Source organism: Squalius cephalus, assembly GCF_949319135.1.
Source record: "Squalius cephalus genome assembly, chromosome: 22".
NCBI classification, from domain to species: Eukaryota; Metazoa; Chordata; class Actinopteri; order Cypriniformes; family Leuciscidae; genus Squalius; species Squalius cephalus.
Genome location: NC_137143.1, coordinates 4,560,169 through 4,584,256, shown reverse-complemented (window position 1 = coordinate 4,584,256; position 24,088 = coordinate 4,560,169). Strand labels below are relative to the sequence as shown.

The following is a 24,088-nucleotide window of genomic DNA, read 5'->3' as shown; positions in this document are numbered from 1 at the left end:
TCCAAAATGGCGACAGCAGCGCCATTTAGCGATTGTTGTCAAAACTGCAACGGAGTTTCGCCTCTTGGTACTTCTATACTCTGCTTATACCTATAGGCTATTATAATAGGATTTTTGTGTGTGTAATATATCGCGTTGACAAAAGGTCATGTTTTAGTGGCCTCCGCTGGCTGTCACTGCGCTAAAGAAACAAACTGCTTCGTGTGGAAAAGTGTGTGAAAAATGACGACAGTCTCCGTTAATCTGACTTCTTAAATAAAAGCTATATGCTCGTCCTGTAAATTCACGATTAAAAATGAAAATGTGAACGAAAACAAAAGCTATTAAGTCTGAAAATTAAAATGACGGGTAATAATAGATTATGATGGAATTTTAAATGTGACAGACGATGAGAAAGTCTCGCGACCTCGTGGGTCACGCGCGTCCTGTAATATCCTACATTCACGCGCTGTCTTTTGAAGCGATTCAATCCTCATGGACGCTGGTCAGTTTATTTGCGGAGGACTGTATTTAATGGCTTATCGTACATTCCAGACATGAACAAAAATCGTTTTCCTTATATCACTTCAAGAAAGGAAAACCAAGAGATCATTTAAAGCAGGCCTATGACTTTGCAGTAAAATTCTCCCTTGATGTTTCAGAGAGATGATAACTGACCATGAAAACTAGTTAACTGTAAACTTTTGTAGGTCCATGCAGAACAACAAAACATCATACAATACCAGTATACTCTCAATTCCCAATTCACTCATTCCCATTCACCACTGCAGTGTTAAATGTATGCTATTCTTGCATTTGAAAATGGTTTTAAAATTATGCAATTATAAATGTTTTTTATGAATGTAATCATGCGCTAGTTAGTTTTTGTGAAGTTCGTGCCTCAGGACCTTGTGTCGTTTAGCATTTTAGTGCAAACGGTCAGCATTTAAGTTGAGGTTTGGGAGCTTTGCAAATTTAATGCTGATACAAAGCTGTTGTGTTTTGCACACCAGTTGTTCAAGCAAATGTCTTTTGGAAACATTTGAGCCACATTAATGCAGTGGAATTTGCATATAACGCATGAATAATATAACAACATTTAGGCTATATGTGTTTTATGGAGGAACATTTATGTGGCCAAGTGTAAATGAAATCTGAAATCCCCAGCTGAATGCGATCATCATTTGGACAGCAGTGATGATGCTCACGTCGCTGTCAGACCTCAAACCTCTTTTGTGGGATTTCTAGATGAACACACAGGGCAAATCTCCAAAGTGCTAATTCAGTAGATCCAAGCCTTTTATCAGATATTACAAGCACAATGGTGTCCCTGCCAGTAGAAAGGAATTGATGTCACTGATGTGAAATGACAAAGAACTGATAAACAGTTTGAATAGTGGGATTGCTCCAGAAAAAGGTCATTAATTTGAAGGCATTGAAATGGACGAAGACAATTCCGGTGCCTGGTTTAGAGAAACATCAATGGCTCCCAAGATGATCCATGATCCCGCTTTGGAGAAACTGCAGCGGTGTAAACATTGATTTTGATTGGGAGTTTTTCCGGTTGTAATGTTTCGCCATTTTCCAAGCCAAAATGAGGCAGTTAGACTCTATGTTAAGTGTGAAATAGTTTTAGTAATTACAAAGTGTGAGTGTTGAAAACATTATAATATCCTTAAACGCTAGATTTAGGAAATGTTCCTCATACTGGATTGATTCCTGTGTAATGAAGGTCTATCATTAAATGATATGCATAGTTAAACTGGTTTCTTACTGGCATTTACATGATATCCTTTGGGATAAAGGTTTAGCAGCTTTCTGTTAAAGTAACAATATTTCCAATGATTATCTTGAGAGCAGGATATTTATTAATGTGGTGTATGGAGATTAGAAATCTCATAATTTATTCAAACTGAAAAAAGGAATAATTAAACCATGAAAATGTAGAATTAAACAAAGCAAGAATATAGTGTGTAATAAATACAAATCGATTCAACTGAAGAAAATCAAGTGATTTCAATCTGAAAAAATAAACATTATTTTGAAATTTAAAATGAGGTGGAAAACACAAATAGACATGATAAAATGATGAAAAAGGACTTATTAATGTGGTATATTGTGTGTAAAAATCTGACAATTTATTCAAACCGAGAAAATGGTACTCAAACTGTGAAAATGTGGATTTAAAAGAAGCAATAATATAGTGTGCAATAAATAAAAACGATGCAACTGAAGAAAATCAACTGAAAACTAAAAACAACTGAAAAAGTGCATTTTTAAATAAACACAAATAGACAGAATAAAATGATGAAAAAGGACTTTGATGTTTATTAATGTATATGGTGTTTTTTTACTAAAACCGTGAAAATGTAGAATTAAAAAAAGTGTGCAATAAATACAAACCAATTCAACTGAAGAAAATCAACTGGAAAAACAAAACAAAAAAACATTATAATGAATTTTAAAATGAGGTGGATAACAGAATAAAATGATGAAAAAGGACTTTTATATTTATAAATGTGGTATACAGTGTTAAAATATCAGATCATTTATTCAAACCGAAAAAATGGTACTTAAACCGTGAAAATGTAGAATTAAAAAAAGCAATAATATAGTGTGCAATACATACAAACCAATTCAACTGAAGAAAATCAACTGAAAACTAAAGGAACTAAAAAAAGAACATTATTATGAATTTTAAAATGAGGTGGATGAACACACACACACACATTGATGACATCAGGGCAGTGATGTTCTGATGCTCTATGGTTGGCAGGAATACATCTGTAATGCTCATGGTTATTATAGCCTGTAATGCTCCTGTACTGGCGGAGTGCAGATACATCAGGCACTCTTATTTGATTAAAAGCCTCTTGACAAAATTGAGTTGGTGAATGAACTCCGGTTGAGTGTGTGACACCATTCTGAGCTCATTTCTGCCGAGAGAGGACACGTATCGCTGAGCCGCACTTATAGGGTCCGCCACAATGGCATTCCTACCAAAGCGTATGAGTGAGAGTAGCGCATCACAGCTTACTGATGCAGGTTATGCTTCTGTATTGACTTCTGGCAGGTGTTCTGTGTGGAATTGTGGGAAAATAGTCAAGGCTCATTGGAAAAACGTGCCAGTGGTGACATTTCTGAAAAATGATATTGCATTGTGTCCTGCACATTTTGTGAGACTTTCGAGGTGAAATGTACAGTGAGTGGCGCTAAAAGTGTGTTCAGTTTTCTCTGAATCTGGCAGTGTTTTATTACATTGGTTGTTGTCATGTTCGGCAAATAACATTACCTCTTCCACTAAACCCTAAACATACCCGATAGTGTTAACAAAAGCAAATGTGAGCTAAAAATTTTAGCTGCTTGAACTTTGAGCTGTTTTATTTCACTCGTACCCGAGCAACACTGTACCAGGTGAGCTAACAAGCAAGTTTACTACATCAGTAAAAGCCACACAGCTGGTTATGTGCTGCAAACGTTAAAATGACTTAGTTTACAAATCATGCACTATGGTAAAAGTGTTTTGTGGTCATATAATATTCTGCTAGGAGCCGAGCAAACATAAGCCTTTATTAACTCTTTCCTCGCCAGTTTTAAAAAAAAGTTGTCAGCCACCAGCAGCGTTTGGCCCCCAGAATATTTCTTGTATGAATATCTGAACGTGCAATATATAAAAAGAAAGAACAGAGCCTCTGCTTTTAAACAAAAAAATAAATATGTGAAGCAATCATATTTCAATCAATTCAAAACCATCACGTCGAGCAGTGCGCATCTGAAGCGTCTCAGCTGAAGGAAATAATCCGTTATTTATCGACTTTAATATATAGCGGACAAATTTTCTTATCGGGCCGATAACGATATCATTAAAAAAGAACATATTTCGGCCGATACCGACATGGTGGCTGATATATCGTGCAGCTCTATTCTAGCTTCATGCGTTCTGTTTTTATCAACACATTAATGTGGGTAAGTTGAATAAAAAAACGAAATTGCGTTTTGTCAAAGACTACATCCAGATGGGATTCAGAATGATGATCAAAACACAGATGGAGTAGATCGAGTCCATCAAAAGCTTCAGTCATTAACCCTTCCTGGGTCGACATTTCATTCTGTAACATTGATTTGATTTATATGCTGTTAAATGTTGATTATTTTACATATATATGATTACATATGATATCGCATGTTTCTGCATTTTCTTTTCATGTGTTTTGATCAGGAGATTCAGCACTCCTTCAGAAGACGTGTAGTAGCGCCCCCTACCGTATAACAGTGGAAACACAGAAACCGGAACATTCTGTCAATGGCAGGGAAAGAGTTCATCGATAATCTGCCCCTGTAATCATAATGTTCAGTGAAAAGCAGTAAAAGTTGTTGGTGTTTTACTGCCTCTAGTGTTCATTGCAGCTGAAACTGCAGAGATATGTATGTATTGATTGTGTATTGGTCCATTTTTTTTTTTTTTTAAGTTAGCTAAAATGCAGGTAGAGGCACGTTTTCCCAAAGAGCCTGTGTTGCAACTAGTACATCTCTCATCCCAAAATGATCATTTTCCTAAACCATAATGGATACTGACAAAGAATCAAATAACATTTTTCCACAAGCGATGTTTAACATAATAACCGCAAACCGACACAGGCCTGACCTGATACGAAATGAAAGCGGTACGAATCTAAAAACGTCACGCGCACACTCTAGTCTACCGATGTGGAGAACGGTCCAATGTCAGATTAGGGCACACTTGTCCTGGGACACTGAGACAGTCACACACAGGCACAAGTTGAAACCACAAACATCACCCTCCTCCTCCTCATCATCCGGCTCTTCATCCTCTTGTCAACTGATCCACAAAATAAGAAACAGTCACAGGCCAAGATATAGATATTTTTAAACAAAACAAACAAAAAAAGCTGCCCTTGGGTCACACTGTCCATCCCAGAAAAAAACGGGCAGAAATTGAAATGGCACGAACAGAAACGCCACTGTACCTCGGAGTGTCTCGGAGAGTTCAAACACACGGTGACACTGGGAGCGAAACCCTAAAGCTCCGGTTCAGGAGCTCAGATCTGTGTGTGGTGTGTGTGTCCCGGTGGTGTGTATGGAGGCGGCGCAGGATTGGGTTTGATTCCCCGGCTCTTCATGTAAGAAATGAACTGGTCGGGAATCTCGGCCAGAACGTCTTTGGCCAGTCGTGCCATACTCAACACGTGGTTTCCCGTCCGGTCCATGTAATCCCGGAACGGCACAAACTGTGAGGGACGGAAGCAGTGTGAACATTTATTCATCCATTCACTGACACAGCGCTCCTTAAACTCTCTGACTCGAAGGCTCCACATATATTCAAAGCCCAATACTGCTTGTTATTAACAGAAACTGGCAGAGTGGATATAATTAAGATGGTCAGAACAGAAATTGTAAAACTGTTTGGGAAAATATACATGAACTTTCTCCATGTTATTTTGAGCTTTCTATTCATCAAAGAATCCTGAAAACATACATTTATCACAGTTTCCATGAAAATGTTGAGCAGCAAAAACCGCTTTGATAACTTTGATAATAATAAGAAACATCAATAACAACGGACAATAACTTGAACAGCAAATCATCATATTAGAATGATTTCTGAAGGATCATGTGACACTGAAGACTGGAGTAATGATGCTGAGAATTCAGCTTTGATCTTTTTTGATCATTTTAAAATATATTCAATTAGAAAACAGTTATTTTACACTAATAATATTTTTGTAATATTACTGTTTTTACGGTATTTTTTACGGTAAAAAAGAGACTTATTTTTTAAATATTTGTATTATTCCAAATGTTTGACTAGTAGTATATGATTTCAATGTACATCTTAATTGTAAGATTTTAGCAATTTAATTAAGTGAGATTATTTTAATATATTAATATGAATTCTACAAATAAATAATTTTAAGTCATTTTACGGTTCACTTGGAATCCAATCCATCCATCCAATCCATCCATTCATCCAATCCATCCATCCACCCACCCATCCATCCATCCAATCATTCATCCACCTATCCATCCATCCATCCATCCAGTCCATCCATCCATCCATCCATCCATCCATCCACCTATCCATCCATCCATCCATCCATCCATCCATCCATCCATCCATCCATCCATCCATCCAATCATTCATCCATCCATCCATCCATCCATCCAATCATCCATCCACCTATCCATCCAGTCCATCCATCCACCCAATCATCCATCCACCCACCCATCCATCCATCCATCCATCCATTCAATCATCCATTCATCCATCCACCCACCCATCCGTCCATCCAATCATCCATCCATCCATCCAGTCCATCCATCCAGCCATCCATCCACCCACCCACCCACCCATCCATCCATCCATCCATCCATCCATCCAATCATCCATCCACCTATCCATCCAGTCCATCCATCCATCCATCCATCCATCCATCCATCCATCCATCCATCCACCCACCCACCCAATCATCCATCCATCCATCCATCCATCCATCCACCCACCCATCCATCTATCCATCCATTCAATCATCCATCCACCCATCCAATCCATCCATCCATCCAATTCAATCCATCCACCCACCCATCCATCATCACATCATCTCTTCTCTGGTATCCTTTCGTCCTGCATCAAACATATTAAAGAGCTCCACGAGTGAATTCTCTTCACTTTTATAGCTGTTTGTGACTCGGTTGCCAGAGATATTCTTATTACTACTAATGACAGGTCGCATTCACAGGGGACCTGCATAATGATTTGCTTTATAATAATGTGGGTTATGGTGTGGAGCGGTTACACGAGGGCTCAACTCCACAGTGACTGAATTAGTAATTAAAATTCTCATGCTTAATGGATTTGATTGCTGAAAGAAGTAGACAAAAGGGCGACAAGTCACAGCTATTAAAAACCCCAGAGTTAACATAACATGCTTGCAGTTCAAACAAGCTTAAAAACAGTAGACTGCTACTGGTGTCACCTGGACAATGTCCCGCTCTGCTAATTTCCCTCTTGAGGAGATCCTGATGTCATCACCATCCAACTCAACCATCGCTGTGGGAAAAGACAGGAAGTTTAATAAATCATTGGACTTGCGTTCATACATTTCATTTATTTGCATGAATCAATGTTACACTTTATTTTCATGAGGAAAAGGGTAATGATTTTGGAATGACACAAAAGTGTGTAAAAATTTTTTTTGCATGAACTATTCCTGTTATCATCTGCAAAGTGATGATTTCAGTTGTAAAGTTCATTTCAGGAGTCTCAAAACTACTAGGGCCATCATTTCCTTCATCATCTCGTCCTGCTCTGACACCAGCTGAATGTAATTGGTCTGCGTAACTAGAATGCACAGAGAGATTTCCATCACGGACTCCTCAAACAACAGGCTCTCTCCACATGACCTGCTCACCTCATCCGACAGGAGCTCATCTTCCACCTCGAGCGCGTGAGCTACAGGATGTGGTTATTCTTGGAGGAAGCTTTCAATATTGATTAAAGCGTCTCTAGAATTCCCAAGTCGTCCAACGGATCATTACACGCCCTGACATTATAGTGTCCAATGCAATATATCTGATAATGACTGTGTGATTAGCCCAAACCAGGCCTCTTTAAACGATCTCCTGATTACAGTACTGCGCTCAGCTCTGAGCGAGAAACACAACCGTGGTAATTGCTTACTTGACTATTCGCTATAAACAACTGTTGAGGCACTCAGCTGGGTTTAAGTAAAATGAAAGATTTGAGTTATTGACTTTGATTAAGCTTTTTTGTTAATAATGCATGGGGGAAAAATCATTACCTAGTAATGTTGATTTATTTTTTCTTCTATAAAGTAAAAGAAACTAGAGCTCTCCAATGAGTGAAAAATAATTAAAAGAATTACATGACAAGGTGATTAATTAATCAGATGAATTAAAATAATAATAGTTTAAAGTCATCATATAACTGTGGGAGACCAGTTTATAATTATAATTTTTTTTTTTATAATTGATTGTACTAAACTTATAGATCTAATCGACAGCCCTTAAAGAAACACTTACCATCAAATTCAGCCTGTCCTACTCCGACAATAATGATGGACATGGGAAGCTTGGCAGCCTGATGGAAAAAAACACACACATTTGCATGCCTTTTTAACAGATACATTGGGCCTTGTTTATGAAACACAAGCAGAATTAATAAATGTTTATAAAGTAAGAGAGATAGATAGACAAACCGATAGAATTATAGAGGGATAGATAGATAGACAAACCGCTAGAATTATAGATGGATAGATAGATAGATAGCAATACATCCATAATTTAGACATTAATATTTTGCACCACCATAACATTCTAAATGTAAAACATGGCAATAAACCATAAAAAGGCAAAGTATTATGTGTAAAACCATCAGTCGTATGCAAGATACAGGTTTATGTAATAACCAGGGATGTGATTGTGCGAGTGAAAAAGACCCAGCGTGAAGCACTTTTGCTTTTTAAACACCTAAATCAGCCATTTACTGCAGGAACTGTGAAGAGTGACACATGGAAATATATTTACCAGCTATAATTTATTTCTGGCAAAAACAGGATGTCTTAACTCATCTTTGGGGAAAATGTAAGGGTGATAAGTGCCATTCTGTAGTTCTGTAAATAAATCAACTGTGCTTCCAATACCGATCAATCTCATTCAGTGAATACAATTCCACTCAAACTTCTACAATAGGAATAGGCAACATAAAAATGTTTTTGTGTTTTGGGAAACTGCACATCATTCTCTGGCTACACAGATAAAACAACCTAAGAACTGTTCATGAATTATATTAATGCTGTTTACGCATTAGAAAATTAAGACTACACATAATCTTATCAGCACGATGAATACATTATATTAACTGGAATAAACTGTACACATAAGGGAGCAGAGAATGTGACCGATCGAGCTTTGCGTGCTCTTTATACTCATAAATGACCTTTTACGTGCATCCAATAGAGTGTTTGCACCTCCGTCACGGTTTGGTCAGTTACCCGGATGCGCGGCCATATTGGAGATACTCGGATGTCAACAACAGCATGGATTGCACTCTTTATGTACTACTGAACACATTGTTACACTAATTTATCTAAACCATGGAAAAAACACGTGGAGGCTGCTAAATCATATAGAGAAGGACTTTTGACAAACTAAAGTTAATATGTGCAAGATTCGAACGAGCTAGCTTCGTCATGGACTGACAACCCGACAATTCTTCCTTCTATTTCTTATCCCCACATAGGCTACCTTCAGACTGTCAGTCCATATCCGCTTTTTGTTCATATCCGATTGAAATCTGATCAGAATTAGTTATAATCAAATCTACATCCATATGTGGTTTGAAATCCTATTCAGGAATTCCGCTTCAGTGTGAACGCTCTGAACGGATTTCGCGTGGTTTATGTGACTTTCTCACGCCACGTAAAATGTGAACGTCGGACTCTGTTATAGGAAACATGCTGAAAGTCATTGCCGTGTTGTTGAAAAGTGCAACTAATATATATTTATAAAAATACATATTTAAATAAATTAGAAAATAAATCAAAATGAAAATTTGAACTTAATTTGAAATATCATCACTGTCAGGTGGAAACCTTGTATCTCCATATTTAGTCTTTTTTTTCTCCTTAAATCATTACTATTGGTCACCCTTTACTTTTGTCTGTGAGTTTTACAAATATTTCACCAATGAAAACTATTGAAAAGAGCCAACTCCATTGGCTCCTCAAACTGTCGGCAAAACCTCCGTCACCTCTCTCCATTTTGAACCGCCTCTGCTTGTTTGCAATGCAATGGCAAATAAAGAACTGTTTGTTTGAATAAGTAAAGTGTTTTCTTTACTCAAGAAACTCTGTATATAAAGGCTAATGCGTTATGTATTTGCAGTGCAGAGTGGAGAATAGTGTCTAGCATTTGCCATCGAGTCAAAGCCAAGCCAATACTGTCTTAAATGGCTTGTCTTTTAGAAAATGAGATTTTGACCAAATGACAGAGAAAATCTGAGTGACCACAGAGCTACGGTAAACTTTATAACCTGTAAGTTGATAAAAAAATAATGCGATGCGCTTATTGCCTCAAATGCGGCTGTTCCAGTGACAAACAAAACACTTGTAACGCCATTTGAGCTTGATTCTGGTAAAATGTTAATAATATAATGACACGTGCATATAAAGACACTATATCAAGTTTAATTATTTAAAAATTGTTTTTTTTTTTCATTTCCTGAAAGGTTTTGGACATATTGGACAAGTTTTCTGCTCGACAGCTACGGTATTCAAAGACTTGTTTAAATGATGTAGACTGCTGAATGCCGATGGAATTTCTAATAAAGGTAAAAGCCATACTTGTCAGTTTGGGTTTTGTTTCTTGTCATTGTCATGTTTCTATGTCTTGCCATGTGATTCCCTGTTTGTCATGTGATCCTGCCATGTGTCTTGTCATTGGTTAATCGTCTGATCATTGTTCACAGGTGTTCCTTGTCTTGTAATTAGTCTATGTATTTAAGCCCTCATGTTTGCCCTGTGTCTTTGTTGAGTATTGCAGGATTGGGTCTAGTCTATGTTCTTGCTTCTAGTTTCCATGCTTCGTCATGTTTTTGTTTTATGTTTAATCTTGTGTTTGATAATTAAAGTTGCATTTGGGTTCTCTACATCTTGCCTCCAGTGGAATCATTCGTAACAATACTAGTTTTTCATACAATATTCACTCTCTTTCTTTAACGTTTTTTTTAGATAGAACTGTTAAACAAAGACTGTAAACTATGAAGACAGAGAATAAAAGCTTCTGTGCATCTGTGCTCAGGCCAAACAGACCATCTGCTACATGACATGGTCAGGAACACTCAGCTGGATTCTTTATCAGTGTGGCCATCCAGAAACTAAGTAATACATTCCTGTTGTGGCTCTGTATTACTTATGAACACAAACACAAATAAAATGACAGGAACTACCAAAATGCAATCCATTCAGCATTATCAATGAATGCAACAGTTGGTGTTGGGCAGTTTCCAGTGGTGGAACAGAAAGTTCTAGAGGGAGAGGGAGGCGGAGCCAGTGTGATCGCCATGGCACCCGCTTCTCTAGCAACCCTCCCACCTCCCACTACAGACACTTCATCATGGATAATTGAGAATATTACAAGCAAACATTCATCATTTTATACACAGCACACTCACTGACGTTTTGCATCATTTATGTGCCCTATTTGATTATGGGGTAGAATGGTTTCAGGGTGACAATTTGCACAGAGGTCTAAATATCACAGCTATTTACAGCCAGACAAAATCACATCTGAACCCACTTCAGCCTCCTGTGCTGAAAATAAACCCCTACCAATGGCTGCCAGAAAAGTGGCAGAAAAACAAATACTTGAAGAGTGAGCAGAGTACTCTTTTCCTTTAAGAGATTTAATGCTAATTATAGTATATTACAGCTAACATGACCAAACATAGTTATTAGCTTGTTAGGATAGCATGGCCAGAATGAAAGTGCATCTCACGTACTTATGCTGTGCCGTTTTACACTGAGAAGTCCAAAAAGAAAAAGTGCACTTTAAACAGGGTTCGTACAGATACTGTAAAATGAAATTCCAGAACTTTCAAGGACTTTTCAAGCTCTACTTTTTTGGTTTTCAAGGACCTCAATCATAGATATCACTTATCAAAACAATATCTTTATTATCTTATACAAATATACAAATAAAACAAAGTGCAGCACATGCAAAGTATGCAATGACTGTGGCAAGATTAACCATTTAATGGTTAACCATATATGACAAAGATATCGCTTTTCTTATTCAAACTGATTTTTTTCCCCATGACTGACCTGATGAATGAAAGCTGTATCATATACTTGAATATTTATGAGCAATATCACATTCGTAGTCATGCAAAATATCTTTATATCTTAATCAGATGGGCTGCAATGTTCACTTTGCATTAAAGTATGGTTTCATAGAAAAAATTAAACACTAATTTCATATATATTGTCTTTCAATAATTCAAGCACTTTTTGGCTACGACAGTTTTCCAGGACTTAAATTTCAAAAAGTCAAATTGACCTTGTACGAACCATGATTAAATACCCGGATGATGAGCTTATTTAACCGAATAAAGCAAAATGTGGAATATTGGACACTTCATAGGCTCCTCAACTGTCGTAGTGGAGGAGGATACTGTAAAGCACTGTAAAATATTTTATGATCAGTAAGTCATGGCAACTGATGTTTTTACATGATTTAACTCTTCAAAATAATTAAGCAATTACTTTTTTTTTATAAGTTATACAAGATGAAACTCATTTTTTTCAGTCGTTTAATATAATTTAAGTTGAATGACTTGTATAACCAAGTTGATTCTACTTGAAAAATTAAGGCAGCAACTGAACTCAAGTTTTTAAGTTGAAATAGGTGAAAACAAAGTGCATAGTGTATTGTGTGTCATAGAGTTGTGCAGCTGTGATGTCTGAACTCGCAAGAGTAATTCGCCCCTGGTTCCTTCGAGATTTTCCTGCCTGTGGTAAACACAACTTGACTTTACTTTGCATTTTGTTCATACAACGTAAATCACACACACCCATAAGCCCCTTTCACACATACAGTCTTTACTGGTAATTTCATATGTGAACAGGACCTTTTCAAAAATACCGGTAAATTGGTTCTGTCAATTTGCAAATTGTATTTTTGTAAATTGTAAATTGGTTCTGCCAATTTACCAGTAAGGAAAGTTGTAACAGTAAATTACCGGTAATGTGCTCTGTGTGAACACAGAATGAAGATTACCGGTATGATCAAGTACGAGGTCGCGATGACGTAAGAAGCCTGCTTTGGGCCAATCATAAAGACTTATGAAGATGACGTGATTACTCTGCGCTTATACAGGATGATTTTTAATAGTCTATTTAAATATGCTCTACATGTAAATGATCATCTTTGACCGTTGCGTCACGTCTCGCAGCTTTTTCAGCGTGTCGCGCTCGAGACTAGGCCTATTATGCGCGTCTCGCACTTTTAAGAGCAAAAACGCATTCTGTCTGATCATCTGTTATGACTTTCAATCAAACATCAAATTGAACAGATAGTGAAACTATTCATGCAGATGAATGAAGACAACGGAGCGGCGTTTAAAGATGTTTTCTGAGGACTGATATCACAGAATTTACCGTTTTTTTGGTGCTGATGTGTGAATGGTCTCTTACCGGTAAAAAGCCAGAATGCCGTTGCTTGTGTGAACAGCATATTTGAGTATATTTACCAGTAAAGTCATTCTGGTAATTTTACGGTAATTTACCGGGATTGCTGCATGTGTGAAAGGGGCTATAGTGAAAATGTGAATTTTGAAGCAGATATGTTTATTTTTGAAAACATACGTTTTTAATAAGTAACTAGACAGTTTAGGGTGTGAGTGTGTGCAGTGTAAAAGTATTGTCAAGTTATGTTTACCACAGGTTTACTAAAAACAAAACAACATATAAAACAATCTTTACCACCATTAACAATTGAGTGCAAAACCAGGGCGAATAAATTGTAATTTAGACCACAGTGCCAAAGGTATATGTGTAAGCTCCAGCCACAAAACATGTCATCACTACTGCAAACACCCGAATGGCTTATAGGTGAGCTGCAATAAAAGAGTAAAAAGTAGTTGAAAAAGAGTAGGTGTTAAATGGTCAGGAGTCAGGAGTGTGTGTACGGGTAACAATCCTTTCAGAGGAGTTCTGAATGAACCGCAGTCGCTGAAGTAGTTTTTCAGGGACACCAAATAAAAGAGAATTGCAATAATCAATCTGTGATGTTACCGGAGCATGAATAAGGGCTTGAGACTGAGAAAGTGAGGAACAAAGTCTAGCAATATTACGTAAATGAAAAAATTATATGTAATATGTGAAATATTATTGATATGAGAGCTCAAAGAGAGCAAACCATAAAAAATAACAAGGTATTTCACTTGGGTTGAAATACTAACTGGACAGTTATCAATAAGCAGAGATAAAAACAGTGTTTTAGATAGACCCAATAAGAAGAACTTCACTTTTGTCAGTTTTAGGAAATAATTAGATCTATATGTTAACAAAAGGGGATGGAAGTGAATTATGTGATGGTAGTGAATGGAAATGTACACATTTATTAAATAGTAAAATACCGTAACTGATCAAATGTATTGTTTAAGTATAATGTTAAATGTAATGTTGGACTGTGTTACAGCTGTACTACATTACATTTTAAACTTCTGATGGTAGGCCTAAATGTAAAAATATTTGGAAAGCTGCTAGAAGACCTGCAAGTTGACCAATGTTTTTATTGTTCAAAATTAACTCAATCTAAATAATGAGTCAATACTTTTTTATTTATTTTTTGCTTTTTTTTTTAAATACACCATCAATCCTTGTTCCAAAACCTGTTTTTGTCTTACAGTAATTCACTATGGTAAACCTTTTATATGTGTTTATTTTATAGTGTTTTATAGTTTCTCACGAAATTGCATACTATTTTCCTCTTCCTATACTGTTTTCTATACTATTAAACACTCTGCACATGGATCCGTATGAGCTTTCTGCGTCTTCATCATTACAGATGATGCCGTTTTTATTCCTCAACAGCTGAGTGATGTATTTTATTTAACAGATAAACTGCCACATGCATCTCTCTAACAGAGTTGATTGTAAAGCATCATCTATTGTGAAGGCTCATTTCATTATGTTTGTTGTAGCGCTGTGCTGGAATCTATTTTCAAGGAAGTAGCGTGTCTATTAATGGGCAAAATTACAGTAACATCTTCAGCTAGTCAGCTTGAGATCATTTCCATCTAAACTGCTTATATCTCTTAAGCTTAGTAGTGAATGTTTTATGAACTAAAATGATTTAAAAATATTCATCCGCACAGTCACGTAGAGCCGAAGCACAAACCAGAAAAACCAAAACAATGTTCTTCCGCAAAATGCATGCAGTTTTGTTTTTTATGCAAGTTACATAGTGTACCTTTAATTATTCTTTCCAAACTTAATGTTTACTTGCATCATGTGGCACTTTCAGAGTGTTTATCTTACTGTATGTGTAAGAATAAACCAATAAAACCCCACTAAAGCACATCCGACCATTTTCAAGCTGTACTTCCTGTGATGGCAGCCCAAAATAATAACACCATTTCCCTTTGAGATGTTCTGTAGAAAAATCTGTCCCGTTGCTCATCTAATGGGTTCAGAGACCAAAACTTAATTTCTCGGTCCGAGACCATAACAACAAATAGACTGTTACTGACAGAGAGTGCAAAGCGTTTCCATCTTCTGCAATCTTAAATGATCAGTGCCGAGCTTATGACAGTCCTGTCGTGCCTGCATGCCATAAATGAGAGGACGGGCACCATGAATAATTGAAGTTGGTTGCCCCATTTGTGTCATTGTGTTCTGTCATGATTGACAGGGCAGATTTGAAGTAATGAGAAAACAAAACAGTCTGTTAGTTCACCATAGTTTCCTTGACAACAGCTCTTCAACGTCACACGCAGCCCCAAACGCCCACGCCGACATATATGAACACAGATACTCACAAATCACCTGCTCTGTGTTTCTTTACAACAAAAGCTGCACGCTCACACGCTGACAGTATTATTATTTGGCGAGAATGCTAATGTAATGTCATCAGTGCCCAGCTGCTGTGGGAAATTATCATTACGCTGGTAAAGAAAAGACATGGTTTGGATAATTAAATTGGCTTTTGGACATTAAAAGAACAGTTTGGCCAAAAATGACAATTCTCTCATTATATCTACTCCCCCTCATGTCGTTCCAAAACCCTGTGCTATTTTCTTCCCCCTCTGGAACACAAAAGGAGAATTTTTGAAGAATCTTCTGAAGATTTTTAATTTAAGGTGCTGTATGTAACTTATTCACTCTTCTAAAGCATAAAAATACAAGTTCACATACTCGTTTCTCTGAAAAACACTTCTACAGCCAGTTATTTTACTTTTAAATGTGCGTTCCGTGTTGGAATGTCTGTTTTTGTTTTGGTCTGTGTGACTCCGCCCACTGCCAGTTCACCCAATAGTATTTCGACACCCCGGGATGCCAGTTGGGCATATTAAAACGCAGATAAATCAACTTACAGTGTGTAAGTCTCCTCTGCTTTCATTGTCAATTTTGCTTGTTCCTGTTGCGTGTCCTTAAACTGGCAACCCGCATGTGCGTCGAGTCTGAGGAGGGGGCGGAGGACACAACGATCTCTGATATTTAGAATTTGGACTGCAGTACCTATTTCAACCACTAGCTGTAAATCTTACAGACTGCACCTTTAACTTGAGACCTGATTAACGTGACCTCGGTTGGCTTAGTTTGGCAGACACACAGCAGCTCGGTGGGGAGGAACGTAGCTAAAGCTTGGAGAACAGCTTGGAAAAAAGTTGCGCACAATGCTAGGAATTTGTGAATGATTGGATACAATCCCCAAAACTGCCATGAAACACCCTCTCTTTCAACAATATGTACATAGCTTTATTAATAAACTCATAATAGTTTAACTATCAATATTCTGTTTAAAGTAGACCATTAAGGAAACCCATTAACATAATGACAGAATTTGAATTCTGGCCAAGCTATAAGCTAAGCATTCAGGTCTTCTATACTGTAAATGAGGAGAATGCACCGTATGACAGACAGTTTGAGGCTAAACTAATGATGCCCATGCTGTAACGAAGGGTAGAAATAGCAGGATCGAGTCAGAAATGGCATGAAATATTGTCAGGGTGTGACTGAGGACAGGAACTTCTATTAAGACTATCATCAGTCACACAGCGAGCGGGCGGTTCAGTCTGACAAAGAGCTGTCTAATTGATGAATCCCGCCGTCCTTCATGTAACACGTCATATCTGATTGGCGGATGATGGACCTCTGCTAGCGCTTGGGCTTCCCGACTGGCTTATCATTCCAAGACTGCCCACGTCCAACATGACAAATGAATGTGCTTCAAATGTTGTTGTTTCTCATTATCATCCTCCGATTAGCCCTTACCCGTGCATATTGTTATTTGTAATTACCGTGTCAAATAAAAAAAGGCTGCATGTCTTCAGCTGACAGATGGGAGGATTCCAGCTTTCAATGCTAATTATCTAAGACAGAAAAATGAATATGCGCGGCTCATTAGTCTGCCAGAGCCCAACACAGAACCACAGCATTTTAGACTTAAAGGAATCATTCACTCAAAATGAACGCTCTTTCGTTTCTGCATGCTGCTATTTTTTTGTTTGTTTGTTGGTGGAACACAAAATATTAGATAATAGTTCAAGTGTGCTGCAACTAAATGTGAGGTGCTAATTTGCATATTTGGAATAGGAAATTATATTTGAGAACTACATCAGATGTTATCATATTCACTATATTTCAAGACTTATGGAGCCCTATCTTGCACCCAGCGCAATTGACTTAGTACACCGACGCATGTATCATTCCTATTTTGCACCCGACGCACAGCGGACTTTTCCCTCCACAGACGCACGTCGGTTAACTAAGAAATACACTTGCGCTCCCCGAGGCGGTTCAGCGCAAAGAGGAGGCGTGTTCCGGCGCAAACGTTCCCTCATGCTATTTTGCAGGTTTAGAAAACAATTCCGCCACTAACCGAAAAAATCTAGTTTAAAGTCAGTTGCGCATGTTATTCATATGCTATTTTAAGGGCGCATGCTTGGCCATAATCAATGTAGCGTGTGCACAACGCGCATGCACTTTGATTCTCTCATCTACACAGAAGCAGCAGTTTTCATTTTTGCAAATCATACATTATTACGATAGATAGATAGATAGATAGATGGATAGATGGATAGATAGAAAGCCTGAGGACTGACGTTTTTGCCGGGAAAATTAAAAGGATCTTCCTTGTGCGCTCCAGAGAGCCTCTCCTCCATTCAATGACACAGGAAATGAATGCATATGCGATGTTCAGGATAATGAATTCTGTACTGTAATGTGTTATGCAAAGAAAATGGATTAATTCAGACTATAGATTCACATAGTCAGATATAGTCTATAGTCTCAAATATACTTTATAGTCAAACTCTGAATTGCAGAGCTTGAGCAAACAAATCCACATCAATGATTAGATTGATTAGATAACCCTTTCTTAAAGGGTTAGTTCACCCAAAAATGAAAATTCTCATTAATTATTCACCCTCATGTCGTTCCAAACCCGTAAGTCTTTCATTCATCTTAAGAACACAAATTAAGATATTTTAAAGAAATCTGAGAGCTTTCTGTCCCTCCATTGACAGCTACACAACTACCACTTTGCTGCTTCAAAAGGTTCATAAAAATATCGTAAAACTAAGCTAGGCTTTTATTTACATATAAACATTCATCAACACACATTAGTTGTGGTAAAAGGAAGCTCAAGCATGTTCACTTGACAGGCAAGAACCAATGAGGTTCAGTCTCGTGTTACGCATCACGTTTGAGCTTCTGTAAGAACCAATGAGGTTCAGTCTCATCTTACGCATCACGTTTGAACTTCTGTAAGAACCAATGAGGTTCAGTCTTGTGTTACGCATCACGTTTGAGCTTCTGTAAGAACCAATGAGGTTCATTCTCGTGTTACGCATCACGTTTGAGCTTCTGTAAGAACCAATGAGGTTCAGTCTCGTGTTACGCATCACGTTTGAACTTCTGTAAGAACCAAGGAGGTTCATTCTCGTGTTACGCATCACGTTTGAGCTTCTGTAAGAACCAATGAGGTTCATTCTCGTGTTACGCAGCACGTTTGAGCTTCTGTAAGAACCAATGATGTTCAGTCTTGTGTTACGCATCACGTTTGAACTTCTGTAAGAACCAATGAGGTTCAGTCTTGTGTTACGCATCACGTTTGAGCTTCTGTAAGAACCAATGAGGTTCAGTCTTGTGTTACGCATCACGTTTGAACTTCTGTAAGAACCAATGAGGTTCAGTCTTGTGTTACGCATCACGTTTGAGCTTCTGTAAGAACCAATGAGGTTCAGTCTCGTGTTACGCATCACGTTTGAACTTCTGTAAGAACCAATGAGGTTCATTCTCGTGTTACGCATCACGTTTGAGCTTCTGTAAGAACCAATGAGGTTCATTCTCGTGTTACGCATCACGTTTGAGCTTCTGTAAGAACCAATGAGGTTCAGTCTTGTGTTACGCATCACGTTTGAGCTTCTGTAAGAACCAATGATGTTCAGTCTCGTGTTACGCATCACGTTTGAACTTCTGTAAGAACCAATGAGGTTCATTCTCGTGTTACGCATCACGTTTGAGCTTCTGTAAGAACCAATGAGGTTCAGTCTTGTGTTACGCATCACGTTTGAACTTCTGTAAGAACCAATGAGGTTCATTCTCGTGTTACGCATCACGTTTGAGCTTCAGCAAGAACCAATGAAGTTCAGTCTCGTGTTACGCATCACGTTTGAGCTTCAGCAAGAACCAATGAAGTTCAGTCTCGTGTTACGCATCACGTTTGAACTTCTGTAAGAACCAATGATGTTCAGTCTTGTGTTACGCATCACGTTTGAACTTCTGTAAGAACCAATGAGGTTCATTCTCGTGTTACGCTTCACGTTTGAACTTCTGTAAGAACCAATGAGGTTCAGTCTCGTGTTACGCATCACGTTTGAACTTCTGTAAGAACCAATGAGGTTCAGTCTCGTGTTACGCTTCACGTTTGAACTTCTGTAAGAACCAATGAGGTTCAGTCTCGTGTTACGCATCACGTTTGAACTTCTGTAAGAACCAATGAGGTTCAGTCTCGTGTTACGCATCACGTTTGAGCTTCTGTAAGAACCAATGAGGTTTGTTCTCACATGTCAAGAAGGTACGGTTGAGCTTCTATTTATATTCGCTGATCAATGCTTACATGTGAATAAAAGCCTAAATTCAATCTGGATTGAATGGTAACTGGATATTTGTTAACAGTATATTGCTGCAAAGGTATTTCCAACTTATTTTTACTTCTAAGCATAGAACAAAAAATAACTTTGCCAGTATATCTGCCATTAAACCACGTTCAGTCTCTTGTACGTTACGTGTGCAAGTGTGAGCACGAGCAATAAGTTCTTGACTGCGTGTTCATCAAATTAACGGCCCCTGATGTCACTAATAACAGTGGTTTCTGAATTCCACAAATAGCCACATAAATTATACTTTTATGTTGTTTGGTTTTGTTTAAATGGAAAAGAACTGCATGCCTGTTTTTTATTTGTATTCTCCTGTTCTGTAACATGGAAAAAAATACCAGCAAATAAATAAAGTATTAAATGTAGCAAATGGTTTTCACATTTTTGGTGAACTTTTCCTTTGAGAAACTGCAATACACTCTTAAAAATGAAAGTCCATTATTGGTATCAATGGCTCCATAAAGAGATTTTATTTTCTAAGATTTTAAAATGTTCTACACACTAAGGCCCAATCCCAATTCTATTTTAAACCCCTTCGCCTACCCCTTACCCTTGCCCCTTGAAACAGAGTGGCAAGGCGTAGGGGTGAAAATATTCCCCTAAGAAATGGGACACCACTATTACACCGTTACACGTCATTATACGTCGTCGCTAGCGCCTACGTCACAGGAAATGCGCCAATGTTTATCAAAAACTTCCAAGATGCCGTCGTCAGCTGTAGTCATCTCAATTGCGTGGGTTACAGCTATTTTTTTGCATTTTTCTTCTGAAGTTCGCAGAAAACAATAGAGATGACGATATCTTCGATGCCTAAGTATTTTTGGACTTCAGGAAACATTGCTCGTTGTCAGCGCGAAAACGAATGGGCCTCCGGGTTTCCTCAGGTGTCCCTGTTTGATAAAGAACATACAAGACTGGTTGATCATGTTGCAAAAAGCACGAAACTGTGTAAGCACTGTTCGTTTATATCGTGTTCACATATAACCACAAGAAAACAATGCGTTCATAGCAGACGTACGGTGAAAGATAAGCCAATTCCCTTCCGCAATTACATTCACCAGTTATCAGACATGAAAATATGTTGCGGGACTATCGTTAACGAACTTCAGCGAAATTTGATTTTTTTTGCTAAATGTTTCTTTGAAGAACATGACCGTAAATATGAACACAAAAATGAATGTGACAAAGAAAATGATTATTGGCAGCCATGTTGCCTCTGTAGCCGGTGTACATTTCTCATACCCCTTCGTTTGAAGTGTGGTCCTGAAAAATCTTCGTTTCAAGGGCTATCTGGCCCTTCTCCCTACCCCTACCCCTCCAACCAAAAGAGAATCGAGACAACCCTACCCCTTCACGGAAACGCGCAAAACAGCGGGGTAGTGGAAAGTGAAGGGGTAAGGGGTAGAACTGGGATTGGGCCTAAGGGAATAATAGTTATTTTGAGAACTGTTCACTTAAAGGTTCTTTGGGGAACCAAAAAAAGTTATTCTTTTTAAGAGTGTATGGTAAATGTATAGCTCCACACAGCCACATGTTTGAGGAAGCTTAGCTGGACATCTACAGAGGAAGCCATATTGCGAAATCCTAAATAAAGTTGACATGTGACATATAAAAAGTGAAAACAATGTACTTTAGGCTCAAACTGTTCTTTGTTCATTTATTGCTTTATACGCATATGCCACACCACATGTCTACATTCACATTTCTGCTGAAACTGTAATGAGACAGCTTAGCGGCAAGATGCTGTCAGCTGTTGTGGAAAGTAAAGAGATGTTGTCGAAACACTCATAGATCAAAAAGGCCTTCCGTGGGCGAATGTCCATTCCTCTACGACCTGTTTTTCACTTAACAAGGAGGATGAGATGCAAACAGCTGCTTCGAGTAGCAGCTTTTCTCATGAATGATACATGTGTCTGTCCCAGTGAATCAGAGTAGAGGAGAAAAGTAGGTCAGTGTTCCTCTGTGTTTTCTGTGAACACTTCACACGCCGTTATGAAACTCTGAACATAATGTGTGCCACTCAGGACCACCCAAAACAGGGGGATCTATAAAAATGTGTAGGAGAGTGGTCCACCTGGACGTGTTAACAGACCTCCTACACTGAATTTCCGAGCAATATTATGATGAGTTTTAGAGTTGATTTCGCACTTGTGAACATTGTTCAGCATCATAGATGAGAGGAAAGCTCAGATTGTGGTAGAACTTTATATAGCCTTCATTTCTTACACATTTCCCCCAACATGCAGTTGGAAAACAGACTGCATCAAAACATACCATTCACAGAAATGTGAATGACAATTTATTTCAGATTCTGGTAATAGGGATAGTTCACCTCAAAATGTCACCATTTTCTCATTCTCATTCCGCTCCAAATGTGCATTACGTCTGTCTTTTGTGGAAAACTAGGTTGAATGTCCAGGGTCCAAAAAGCACAATAAAAATATCCTAAATATAGTACATACACCCAGTGGGCTGAAAGCACAAGACAACTGTGGCTAGTGAAAAGACAAATATTTAATTTGTTATTCACTTAAATCTCATTTGCTGTCAAGACCAAAATTGCCACTTTTAAGTTTGAGGTCTGAGATGTTATTGGTAAGGCTACACGCTGAATGCTTCACAGTGAAGTGCAGCACTGTGGTTTTTATATACAGCTCCTGATTCAGTGTTTTCAGTGTCTCAGAGCAGCTCTGTTATTCCCAGGAAATGCTCGATTATAATGTAGATTTAGGAATAAAACGTGCACCGACCAGCTTCCCGAACATATAAACTGGCTGTTGTCAGCAAAAGCAGAGCTTTAAAGGGATGGTTCGGAGTAAAATCAACCTAGGGTCCTTTGCACCATGACCTCGAGCCAAACACCCCCCCCCAGAAGCCTTTTTTCCCTTGGTTGAACATTATTAAAGTTAGAGCTTATTTAGAGATATCAGCCAGATGGCTTAGTGCAGGCGTTAATGGATCCCATGATGTATCTCGTAAATTACCCCACTATTAATGCCCAGAATGGTACCAAACTTCTACAGTAGTACAAATAGGTTCTGTACTCATAAAACGAGGCATTGGAAAGTTTATTTTATTTAAATAACACTTGCCTGATGGCTTTGCTAACGCTAATCCGGACATCGAGGTCACTTCAGTGATTTGGGAAAAGCAAGTAAAAGTCCTGGCAGAAAGCCAGTATATCCATTTTGGATGGGTACTTCATAGGCCTCTCTTGTAAGACCCATGGTCAATTCTATAGCTCAAAGAAGTGGCTTTATTCAAATCAGGGTTGAGCTGCTCCGCCCTGGTGCAATTGGTTTTTTTAAGAAGAGCATAAGCTCCTCTGCTGCCTCCTTGAAGTTAGAGTAAGTTGTTCCTTCATGAGTAAGAGTAAGTATGTAAGCTTCCCCTTACATTGCAAATATTGTAGCCTGAAGTGCTAATTACTGACGTTTTAGCGCCTTGCACGTTTCCTTTGGTAGATGCTCTTTAGGTGAACTTAAGTATGGCAGACAATTTATATTCCCTCCCCAACTTTGCTCCCCTTTTCGTTTGGGTTCCACGTAAAGTCTCTCTAGTACGATCAATGTTTAAAGAACCTGACAAGTAATTGTTTTCTCTCCTAATTGTTTTAAGGTGTTTAAGCGGATCTGGAGCAGCCTGTGTGTTTCCCTAGGGGTTGTGTTTTCATGGCGAGAATCTTTGGCAACTATATTATGCCGCTCTCATATTTGCCTCCCTTCAGATGAAACTGAAGGTTGCATTCTCCCCCTGAACTAGCTATTTGTATTCCCTCCCCAACTGGTGTTGGGTCTTAAAGTAGAGCTTATGATGTGTATTACAGGCGCTCCGCTAGGGATGTCATGGTCTGTTGTTGGCCAATAAAACTGGTGTGTTTGTCACACTTGCTTCCGCTGATGGCGTTCCTCAGAGCATCAATCCAAGACGCAGTGTCTCGTTACCCTTCTCAGGGAAACATGGTTACAATCGTAATCTGAGACGGTTTCTTGCAAGATCATTGGCTGAAAACAATGCTAAAACGGGTTATTTCAGTAAACGTTTTTTTTGTTAGTTGCCCACGTATTAGTGTGTATGTAAACATGCAGTGTCAAACCAAGTGCAATGTGTCTTCATGCTCCATATTTGAATTGAATGAGATTTGAGAGCTATGGCAGAGGGGATGAATGCCAAATATTTTCTTAA

General features: G+C 38.2%; 1 protein-coding gene across 2 annotated transcripts in view; it reads right to left on the bottom strand.

Annotated features, from left to right (window-relative positions):
• Nucleotides 1–2,282: 2,282 nt before the first annotated feature.
• Nucleotides 2,283–24,088, bottom strand: part of cpne5b (copine Vb) — a 185,775-nt gene continuing 163,969 nt past the window's right edge. Inside the window, exons 18-20 of one of the 2 annotated variants that reach the window (XM_079857317.1) lie at nt 8,041–8,098; nt 6,975–7,048; nt 2,283–5,228 (exon numbers count right to left, since the gene is read on the bottom strand). In XM_079857317.1, the coding sequence (XP_079713443.1) occupies nt 5,040–5,228; nt 6,975–7,048; nt 8,041–8,098 (321 nt within the window). In that variant the 3' untranslated portion in view covers nt 2,283–5,039. The remainder of the gene's footprint in view (nt 5,229–6,974; nt 7,049–8,040; nt 8,099–24,088) is intronic. The other variant, XM_079857316.1, reaches the window with a different exon arrangement.